This window comes from Theropithecus gelada, chromosome 3 (genome assembly GCF_003255815.1).
Source record: "Theropithecus gelada isolate Dixy chromosome 3, Tgel_1.0, whole genome shotgun sequence".
NCBI classification, from domain to species: domain Eukaryota; kingdom Metazoa; phylum Chordata; class Mammalia; order Primates; family Cercopithecidae; genus Theropithecus; species Theropithecus gelada.
Genome location: NC_037670.1, coordinates 83,707,141 through 83,719,239, shown reverse-complemented (window position 1 = coordinate 83,719,239; position 12,099 = coordinate 83,707,141). Strand labels below are relative to the sequence as shown.

The 12,099-nt window shown below is 39.9% G+C and overlaps 1 protein-coding gene across 5 annotated transcripts in view; it reads right to left on the bottom strand.

Annotated features, from left to right (window-relative positions):
* The window catches only part of CPVL (carboxypeptidase, vitellogenic like), a 204,851-nt gene that overhangs the window by 80,816 nt on the left and 111,936 nt on the right, over nucleotides 1-12,099 (bottom strand). For all 5 annotated transcript variants that reach the window (XM_025378603.1, XM_025378602.1, XM_025378601.1 and 2 more), the window contains 2 exons: nucleotides 525-647; nucleotides 1-132 (listed from right to left, as the gene is read on the bottom strand). In XM_025378603.1, the coding sequence (XP_025234388.1) occupies nucleotides 1-132; nucleotides 525-647 (255 nt within the window). The remainder of the gene's footprint in view (nucleotides 133-524; nucleotides 648-12,099) is intronic.

Genomic DNA, 12,099 nt, shown 5'->3' with positions numbered 1-12,099 from the left:
TTCAAAGGCCTGAAACCAGTTCTGCTTCCTGATGTGTTCTATGCATTCGTGGCACTGCTTCTGGAAGTACTTTTTCTGCTTCTCATCCAACAAGCCAATTTGGTACAGGAATGCCGCATAGCCCCCTATAATCTGAGGACAAAAAAGACACACATCAATGCCACAAAGGGAGAAAAAGAGACCTTAAGGAAGCCCATTTGCTTGGTGAAATAATCCTTTGTAATTGTTAATCTTGTGCTGGTTAGCCAAGTAGGATAATTACATGCACACACATATACACCCCACAACACACACAACAGAACACAACACAATACACACACACATATATTTGCACTGACAGCCAATGTAAGCTGACACAGTACATCGATACGTTGAAACATTTGGTAAAAATTAAGAGATTTAAGTCATAAAGTCAACCGGTATTTCCCTTATCAAGTTAGACCTCTAAGAGGAGCCTTCCATCTGATAAAAAGGCTTTTAATCTCCCTAAGAGACAAAATAGAAAGTCAAAAGGAGACACCTACTGATTCGGGATCAGAATATCCATCTCCAATAGCAATTCCTTTCAGGTTGATCTTCTCCTCCTTCACCGGGTTGAGGGAATGGATGAGGTGTGCAATGGCTGGCACATATTTCCCTGCGTAAGACTGAGAAGGACAGATGTTGAAATGGCCAATCACAAATGGATGCTAGTAAAATTAAATGTACTTAAGTTAATTAAAATCACAATGAAGGAGCAGTCTTTCCACATGAGGTATACTATCTATTTCCTAACCCCGCATTATAGATTCCATAATAGCAAAAACCTCTGTCTTCCAATTCTTTTGTCGTCTCAAATAGCACCACATGACATGCACAGGTTCGATGCTCAAAAAATCACAAGTGAACATGTAATAAGTGAACATTCTAATTTCCTTCCAAAATAAAATAACTTGGGAGAACACAATTCTGCCATGTGTTAGGCGTCTCTTGCCAGAAAGCTCTATTCAAAGATTAGAGGGGAAAAAAATCTCAAGTTCAAAATTAAGATTTCAAAATCTGATAATGCTGCAAATTTTGAAATCAACATGTACTAATGGAATACATGTTCCATTAGTAGAAAGGAAAATAATATTTACTGCCACTAAAATTTTCACTTAAACTCATCTCTATTTCCAACCTTTTCTAGCACAAGGTCCTTTTTCAAGGTCAAAATATTTTGTAGATATCCTTCCCCCAACAAACGTGATAATAGTTCTACTTTTAGACTGTGCTGGAAGAGCTACTATTGACTCAGCAATATTTTTCAAATAATTTTGCATTTTGCATTCTTTCCATCAAAAGTTGCCTTCTTGATATCTCCACTTGTATGTCTAATATTAAACTGCAGACGTTCAAAATAAAGCTCCCAATCCCCAACCCTGAGGCAGCCTCCCTTTCAATTCATGTTAATTCTGTTTTTCTGCTGCTCAGGCCAACAATCTTGGTGCCATTCTTTATATCTCTCTTTCTCTCATATTCCACAAAAGTCAATCAGCCAAGCTTGTCAGCTCTACCTATTCTATCAAAATCTGTCCAGAGTCCAATGTCTTCCACAACCCCTTCTCCATCACATCATCTCTGGCCTGGATGACTGCAGTAGCCTCCTCATTGGCCTCCTTCTTTTGCCCTTATCCTTTAATGACTTCCCATCTTCCCAAAAGCAAAGGCATAAGGGCTAGCATGATCTGCTCCATTCTCTACCCTCAACCCCTGCTACCCTCTTGCTCATTCCTCTCCAGCCCACTGGGTTCCACGCTATTCCTTGCACATATCAGGCACATGCCTGCCAGGCCTTTGGACTAGCTGTTCCCTCCACCTGGAATGCTCTTCTCACAGGCATCCATATATATGGCAAATTCTCTCAATTTCCTATATTTTTTCTTTCCTATTTCCTTAATACTTATCATTCTCCAACAAACTTTTACTTACTTATCTCATATACTGTTATGCTCCTACCCATACTAGAATATAAGATCCGTGAATACAGGGACATTTGTCCGTTTTGTTTACTTGAGTTCACTATGACTGATGCATGTATTTGTTAGTGCTCAATAAATAGTTGTTGAATGAATGAATCTTAAAATGAATCCACAGACACCTGAAAAAGAGCAATGCATCTATGTTCAAAACAAACTAGAGACACTATGTGGATACCTGTGAGTTCACAGCATCTCCAAGGCTCTCCAGGGGGTCTGTAAGTTCAAAGGCTGGGAACCCCTGAACGCTCTTATTTTATCCATACCATAATCATATGCTGAAGATATCATTACTCCCATTTCCAGATGAGGACACTGAGGCTCAGAGAGGTTAAGTCGTAGAGCCAGAATTATACCTGAGCTGACTGACTCCAAAACCTAAACTCCTTCCAAGCAATGATAAAAGAAAGCCATTAATGTAATTTATCCAAGATCTCCTCATTGATGCAGCTCTCTTGTGCAATAATAATTATTTAGACAAAGTATTGAATCAAAGCAATTTATCCATTCATACTTGCAAGTATATTTTAGCTTCCTTGTGTAATATAAAGATATGTCCATATGTCTGAAATTTGGTTTGTTGTCTAACTGTGCTACATTCTCTTGTTAGTGACAATAAGTGAACATTTATCAAATAAAATTTCTGTAAAATGACAAAAAAGCATATTTCCCTGAGTAACCATTTTACTAGTAAAAATGTATTATTATATAGTCTTTATTCAATGATAGTTTATTGGGCAATTCTTCTGTCAAAGGCATTGACATGGTATGCCTCTGTGTCCTCAACCAAATCTCATCTCCAATTGTAATCCCTACGTGTTGAGGAAGGGATCTGGTGCGAGGTGACTGGATCACTGGGGCAGTTTCCCCCATGCTGTTCTCATGATAGTGAGGGAGTTCTCACGAGAGCTGATGGTTTTAAAAGAGCCAGTTTCCCCTGCGCATGCTCTCTCTCTCGTAGTATCTTTACAGCAGTGTGAAAACGAACTAATACAGGCATTATACTAGATACTTGAGGAGACACAAAAATGAATAAAGCACAAAACTTGCCCTCATAAAGGTCACAATTGCTTTCAAAACTATATTATGGAAACCATGACTGACACATGATAGAGCAAAGTTTACCATTTCTTAGATTATGATTTCCATAATGTATACATTGCCTAGCACAAAGTAGGTAAATAAAAACTTACTTGATAAATGAATGACTTATCTGGCATTACTTCTAAATGCTTTTTCCCTATCAGAAATTGGTACAAATGCTAAAAAGTTTATCTTCCAGTGATATTATCACTCCAATTTTCTTGTTATAAGACCTGGTAATAAAACATCTCTCTTGACACTTTCTGACATGGAAGGGCATGTACTTTAAGTTGCTGTGTAGGTAGTCATGAGAAATGTAGGCTGAAACATCTGCATTTTTATGGCACCTTCCCCCAGTGACCATCATGTGTATCTGGGTATCTGGGATACATCCAGACAGGGAATTAAGAAGGAACACCCACTCAGTTTTTGAGCATTACTATGAGCCAGGCTACCTCACCCACTTTAAGCCAATTTAAGATGAACATTATTTTCCAATATTTTACAGTGATGAAAACAAGGGCCCATGCATTTCATTCACATGCCTGGCTGGAATTCTACCCTGGCTTGGCTGTCTCCGCAGCTCCCCTTTGTCATATCTAATTGCATTTCAGTCAATGAAATCTTTTCTATTGAGAAGATACTCTTTAAAAAAAAAAAAGCCACCATTATTATTATCATCATTATTATTTTTTTAGACGGAGTCTCGCTCTGTTGCCCAGGCTGGACAGTCAATGGTCCTGGAATACACCATGAGTCTGAGGTCCCCTAAGGTGGGACTACATCTTGGGTTTATCTACTCCAGGCTTGCTAAGCTGATCATTTATGAAAAACAAAACAGTGAGATGAGTAGTACTATAACCATATCCAAAATGAAATTCTTCAATATTCAGTCCACATCTGCCAACCTCGCAGTTTTTTTTTCTAACTTTCTAATGACTATCACACACTTCCTTGCTTTGTGTCAGTGTGACAAATCCGTCATTGCCTTTTTCATTAATCATTCCATTGGTTGAGTGACTCAGGCTGTCACAGAAAAGAAAATTATAGAATTATTTTTATGGAAAACAGACACTGAAACATTGTAATAAAATTTCAATTATTTTCACTCTCCTTGTTGAGAGAGGTTTTTTTTTTTTTGGCAAGATCAGACTTATTTATTCTTTTTGAATCATTTATTTCTCAATTTAATGATTCTCTGACCACCATTAAGTACTTCAAAAGACAACCGGGTAATAAATCAAGTATGTTTTATTTTACCTCATTTGCCTTTTCCTGTATATATTTTATAGAACCCCATATTTCGGGGGAAGAATTTAGGTGTGACTGCCTTATGGATTAGAAATCGACTATATGGTCCCTTAGGCTTATAACAGTGATTCTGTAATTTTATGAACTATTACTTCTTTTGTTCTGAGTTCTAATGAAAACAGCAACAACAACCAGAACTCTTGGTCCCATGGCTTCTCTGACCTCCCCATGGTGTTCACCAGTGTGGGCAGCAGCTGGTCAATGAAGCCCCTGAAGTCTGTGAATTAACACGAACCTTCTAACATGGGATCAGATGCTGGCCTCATAAAAGCTCAAAGCAATACCAAAGCCATTTTAAAAAGAAAGAGGAAAAGTGTGGCTATCTGAACACATATTATTTTAGAATTTGGCAGGGACCTTCAAATGAGAAACTCAGCCAGATAAACATAACACATCGAACAGAATTCAAACTAGGTTAGCACTCAACACATCAGAATTTTAGGATGTCCTTATTATTCCTTTCTAATTATTAAAGGAGCTTCAAGCTGCAATTTCCAGCACTGCTCTTACTTGGTTAATTTTTCCCATGGTGACCATATTTCGAGCTGACCTCCAACAAGAAGGACCAGAGGTATTAGGGTGTGTTTGTACATGCTTGTGTTTGTACATGCTTGTATTTGCTGGAGCTTAAAGAGGCAATAAACTTCCAATTTTCCTCCTACATCAGAAGGATCTCAGAATTCAGCTCTCAGTCTTTTATTTCTCCCAGGAGAGAAAAAGGCCTCAACATCATAGTTGAATAGTAGTTTTGAATCTTGGTCTGCAATTTTTTTTTTCCAGCCTGATGGAAATCCCGTGAGGAGTACATTGTACTTGTAAAAACAGAGAGAATGCAATGTTTGGTTAATTATCCAGATGTGTAAAAACACAATGAAATTGGATGTAGAGAAAACCTGTAATTGTGTCTTTTGCCTGAATCTCTCTTTTCTTATATGTTTCAACAACATACGGAGCCTACTTACTGTAACCTGCCATTTGGTTACACTCAAGGAAGGGAAAAAGATTTCATAGCTAAAGTCCAGCTTCAATCAGCTCCTCCAGAGGAAAACAAACAGTGTCAGAGAATAATATTAAAATGGAAACAATGTCCTCTTACAGAAATTTCACATATGGTAGCAGTTACTATTGTTTAAGCTACTCTCATTTGACCACATTTCTCTGAAGTTTAGTAGGAAAAAAATAGATACACTTATACAGTCATTCTCTGCCTTGCTTCTAGGTACACATTTCATGGCAAAAAAATTCACAACTTTGTCAGTGATAATGAGCAACGGCTTTTGAAATGAGACACAGCTAAACCTGGACACAAAGTTTCACCATCCGCAGGCCTTAGTTCCTATCCTTTGCCTGGCAGGTGCAAAGAGGGAGTTGTCAACTTCAGCAATGGTACACTGAGGACCCTGAGGGTCATTCTAAGCTCCTTGCCCTGCTTGAACCCCAGGAGAAAAAAAAATCCTTCTTTGAAGAATTCACTACTGGGCTGGTGAGAGCTCCTCTGTATCCCCAGAAGGAATCAAGGCGCACTGCCCTTCTGGAATCAGTCATATCATTCCCTTGTTCTCCAGCTCATCCCAGGCACAGACTACGATAGAGCTGCCACCCATTTATGGGAGAAGACCAGAGGGAACAAGACAGCTTCAATGCCTCAAAGAGAACTTTATACACACATTGAACACCCCAGGAAAGCCACAAAATCTGGTGAAAACCTCGGTGTAATGGGTACCTTGTAGCAGCCAATAGGGTAAGATTAGGCTAGGGTGACCTACTTTGGCTTCATCTAGCCTAGGGTAGAATCTTATTTCCTTCAGTACCATTATTTTATCTGAAGAGAGAAGTGTGGCCTTAAAATGGTCAGTTTAGAAAATTAATGAATGAGGAAAGCTGGAATTTCAGTGTTGTGGTAATCTCTATAACTTCCTAGACATTTCTAGACCATGCGTCATCTAATTTCAAGACCACATTGCTGCAATTAAAAAAAAAAAAAAAAAGCCTTCCAACAAGAATATGACTTTATCAAAGCATCTATTTCTTTTGGAATATGGGCTTAAAAAGAAACTTGCAAAATCTACAGGCATAGACTTATAGCAAAAACATTTCGATCTATAGCCAATTTTTAGTCACATAAACTTATGCAAAAATACATGCTGCCTCCCAAATGATATATTCTTATTTTCTATTGAGAAGATACTGCTTAAAAAAAAAAAGCTATCACTGACAGGCATAGGTGAACAAGATGCATCCTTTTCCCACCTACTCTGAGTTCAGTGGCAATTTGGAGAAATCCAGCATGAAGCCAGGTGACTCAATGAGATGAATAAACCCTTTTGTTTAAAATGGAGACTACAGTTAATTTGACTTTTAAATAAAGAGTCCGAACACACCGGGCCACAGTCAACAAACTGAATCTTTGTTTGCTCACTGTAGATACAATTCAGAAGGATGAAGCTGCATAATAGATGTAACTTAGCATTTCTCATTTCCAACCTAAACATCTCATCTAATCAAGTACTATTTAGGTCTCTATGCTGCCTGCTCCAGCATGGTAATTCATTCCTGACAAAGCTTATAATGACTTCTGATTTACGCATATTCTTTTCCATGCAACCTCAGTATATATGTATTGACTTGATTTGGATATGCTGTACAAAAGCCAGAGATCAAACTTGCAAACATTTCCATATGCCCTTATTCAGTTCTTTGGTTACAGCTTAAACCTTGATTTTTGTAATATTAAACTCATTAAATAGTCACAAATCCATTTTCAATTCTAAAAGAAAATATTGGCAAGTGCAGATGAACATAACTGAAAATAGAGATTTGTCATAGGTTCAAGAGTTAAAACAGCTTGAATGTTATCTAATAAAATTCAGCAAGTTCCAAGCCTTGAGAAATAATTGCATTCCAAAGACTTCAAGTCCTTATATCACTTGAAACTTCCACTTACTCTATAAAACTTAATGATCAAGGCCAAGTCTTTATGATTAAAACAGTCTTGGCCAGAAAGACATTCAAGAAGCTAGGGAACTTCTTTTCTGTTTGTGTAAGGTTGATAACCTTAGAGTTTCAGCATTAAATATGGAAGGGGACGTTTGGCTCCCTTCTACACAAACAGAATCTGAAGCAGGTCCTGGAGACAGTGCAAGTTCAAGGTGAGAGCACCCAGCTTGGTGAACAAGCATTTTGGTGAACAAGGCTGCACCACTAGCTCACTTCTTCCCCACCATCTTCAGGCTCTGGAGTCTGACTGCTTAGGTTCCAATGCTGGCTCCTCCACTTTCTGGCTGGGTGACCTTGGTAAGGCATACCTAACCTCACTAAGCCTCAGTCACCTCACCTGTAAAATGGGAAGAATAATCATAGCACCTATTTTTTAAGGCAGCTGTTAGGATTAAATGAGGTAATGCATAAAACAGTGCTTAGCATGATGTCTACCATACAGTCCATTCTTAATAAATGTTCTCTAGTAAAATCTACAGATAAAATACGTGAACTAGATGTTCTTGAAGGATCCCTTCTAGCCATTAAATTTAATGATCCCAAGCCCGGGCTAATAGGATGATGGTACAGGCTTACACAGAATGCTAATAATCATAGGCCTACTTCTAGAATTGCTCTCCCACCCCACCTTGGTTGCCAACCCCACTGCATGTCACTGCTTGAAATTACCCTATTACAAATATCTATCCATCAGGTAGGCTCTCTCTTTACTCAAATGCAAACATGTTGAGAGTCCACCATATTGGGTTTAATTTATCAGATCCTTTCTATGGAACAATGAGCTGATAACAAGTCAGAATGGGGAGAGAAACAGAACAATCATGACAGGGATGGAAGAAGCATGGAGAAATAGAAGTTTGTACACAACAGACTGAGGAGAGGAAGGCTGAGGTGGGAAGATGGCCCTGGAAAACAAGGGAGGCCAAAGGAGAGTCCCAAGGGCCCGGGACATAGTGCAGGAAGAGAAGGGCAATGAAACGGAGGCGAGAAGAGCAGAAAAGATCATTACTGGGTACTGAGCTTAATACCTGGGTGATGTAAGAATAGGTACAACAAATCTCTGTGACACGTTTGTCTATGTAACAAACGTTCACATGTACCCCCAAACCTAAAATAAAAATTTTTAAAAAAGAAAGGGGCTGGCTGCAGTGGTTTACACCTGTAATCTCAGCACTTTGGGAGACTGAGGTGGGCAGATTACCAGGTCAGGAGTTCAAGGCCAGCCTGGCCAACATAGTGAAACCCCGTCTCTACCAAAAATACAAAAATTAGGCGGGCATGGTGGCACGTGCCTGTAATCCCAGCTACTTGGGAGGCTGAGGCAGGAGAATCACTTGAAGCTGGGAACTGGAGGCTGCAGTGAGCCGAGATCGTGATGCTGCACTCCAGCTTAGGTAACAGAATGACACTTCGTCTCAGAAAAAAAAAAAAAAAAAGTCGGGGTGGGGGAGGTGAAAAGATGCAGGAAAGAAATATCAGTACTTTTATTTTATCTAAAGGCAGTCTTGCATGAACTTCATTCTATAATCATCATTATGCACTGTGCTTAGTATCGAATAAAACAAACAAACATGGCTCTCGCATACTGGGAGCTTGCCACCTAACCCAATGGGCCATGATGACTTCAGTAAAGGTCGTCAGACACTGTACTTCCAACAGGGACTTCACCCATGCAGATGAAGATAAAGTAGCCCATTATGCTCCCTAATTCATTTTTAAACAGCTTCAAAGTTTTGTCTCTATTGGGTCCTCAAATAAATTATGGTTGCAAAACTGTTTATAAAGAGAGTCTGCCCTTTTTTGCTGATGGAGAAGAGATGTCCCGTTTTAACCACAGGCCCTGCTAGTTTGGAAGCATTCCCATCCATTGCCACAACCTCCCACATGCACTGACTCTTCCCCTTGAGCGGCACATAAAGACACAGGCTCAGAGAACAATGGGCGGTCCCCCTGATCGTCACCTGCCTGCCTTCCAGTGAGGGCTGTTTTGCTTTAACTTCTACCTGGGCTCCTGTACAATTGAGAGGATGCTAAATGTGTCTGTGCCTCAAGAACAAGGGCAATCTCACTAATAGTTACTGGCTCAGAAAGGATAACACTTATAAAGAAAGTTAATTATGGGAATTAAATGCAGCTTGTTTCTCTTTTTGAAGTATGTTTTTTTCATGTCTTGAGGAGGGTGATTTACAGACACATTTGTCTCTTTTTAGGGAAAATTAATTCCAGTTGGTGTTCTGGGCAGAAATGAAGAGAAGGAAGAAGACAAAGCAGCTTCTCCTCTCTCCTTTGCGCTGAGGGCAGGCCCACGCCACTTTCTCTGGTGTAGCCACACCATCGTCCGCATGGCGAGGCAGGAGCCTGGGGTGGGTCCTGACACATTTTGCAGCTGCCCATATAAAAAACAAGCACAACTTCTAATGTCAACTGCTAAGCTCCATTTTTTTTAGACAAAGTAACTATTGCTTTTAAAAATGATTTCAAAATCATAGACATAGAGTAGAGGGGACAATGCCATATCCCAGCAATGAGTTAGCGGAGCTTCTATTAACACTTCAGCTCTTGTCTACAGGCATTAGGCTGTGTGCTTGGGAGTCATAATATATTAACCCAGCTTTTCAACATGAATGGTAATAGTAGTCATCACGTGTTGGGTACTCACCACAGTCACTAGGCTAATATCTGAGGAGGATTATCTAATTAAATACTCAAAACAACCCTATGCAGTAGGTACTATTATTATTTCCAGACTCCTTTACATCAAATCAAGGTTCTGAACAGCTGCTCCAGACCCTTTGAGCATCAGGTTCCTCTCATTCATAGCACACAAACATGAGATATTTAGGTCTGGTGCATTTACATTGAAAAGCAGAAAACCATTCTGAATTTGTGCATTTATTTTTTGAAGATGGCTCTACAAACTGAGCAGCACTATTCCGCTTTCCTAAGAGTGTGAGAAAATGAAGAGTTTAGAAGAGAAAGGAATTTTCTTTCTTGAAAAATCTAGAAGAATTTTTTTTTTTTTTGGTGGTGGCAGCAGCGAGAGGGAAAATGGGTAGGTACTACGTTAAAACTGCAATTACACACAGATGCTTAAAGAGTAAGTCTAAATAACTGCATTTGAACTTCTAGTAAAGCAAAATATCCCTGTAAGTGATCTAATTGAACAACTCCTCTGATTGTTAGATGAAAAGCGGAGGCCCAGGGAGGCTGAAAGACTTTCCTGAAATCATCCAGGGAGGAGCAAAGCCAGCCCTGAGTCCCAGGGCTCCTAATGATTAATCCAGAATGCCTTCCACTTCTCTTTTCTGCCACATGGCCTTAAAACAGAAGACAACCCAGATGGGACCAACGAGACTGGAGAAACACAGCATTCTAATATTCATGATAAACCATCAAGGCATCATTATTTAGTGTTTTTTTCTTCTAGAAAGAGCAGTGCCCCCAGACTGAACGTATCCCATGTAGTTCAGGGAAGAACTGACAACGGCATCTCTACCTCACATCTTCCTTCATCACTCAGAAGGCACAGGTTTCCCTAAAAGTATTCATCCTGGCAGCAAGGAAGGTAAAAAGAAAACTGTCCTCTTCTACACACATTAGGAAATTATAGGCATAAAACCACAAGGCAGATGTGAAATAACCAAGTCAAATTTTTCATCTGGGATTTGGCAGCTTTACCAAACATCATGGTTTGTATCAACATCAGCATCATGGTTAACGACATCACCACATTATTTGCAAGACAAGGCATTACACACGAAGTAGATCACTCTTCTGTAGGAGGTGGAGAATGGGCATTTTCCAAATATTTTGCCAAATAATGGGGAGTGTCACTTCCTATTCACTTTCCTAACCTGGCTCTGAAATTGGTTAAAAGACAAGGAACAGCCAGAAATTACCAGGAGAGGTTCTAACTCATCCTGACTGCATAACTGGCTTAAGAAACCTAAAGTGTAGTATGCCAAACAGTCAGAATATCCCTTCCAAATAGCTTATAAAGAGAAAAAAGAGAGAAGAAGTTGCTAGCTCCAGTTACTTGCCATTCCCTTGGAAAAACTCAGACCATTTTCCTCTTTCCCTCCCTGAAAGTGTACATCGCAGACATGCTTGCCAGCATCTTTACAGCCCTTCCTCTGGCATCATCACTTGGATCTTCCTCTGGAGACCACTCATCTCCTACTCTCAGGCCTTATGGTTCAGAGTATGAGGGCCCCCATCCCAGTCCCTACCCTTCCAGGGTGTGGAGTGGGCCTCAGGCACCATTCTGGCCAATCTGTATATTCCAACCACCTGGGTCCAGTTGGTGGCTCTAGGATAGGCATGAGATCCAAGTGGATCATCTGAGATTCAGGAATCTGGAGGGCAGGAATTATTGGGAAAGGGAAGTTGAATGGATACGCTATACCTGCCCTGCGATGGATGGAGAAGCGGGAGTGCCACATGAAAAGAACTTGCCTAAGAATGAAACCAGAAAAGTACAAAGCAAAGTACATAGATCAGGAGAGAATGACAGGCAGAATCCTGATGACAAAGTATGGGCAACCAGATCCAGCCACACCTGACGTTAAATCAATCAATGTCCTGTTTCACTAAAGCTGCTTTAAATAGGGTTTCTGTCACTTGCAACCAAAAGAGCCTTAACTAACACACCCTTATTTATCCTTCAAAACTTGGTTTCACTGCCATCTCCTCTGCTTGGCCTTTCCTGAGG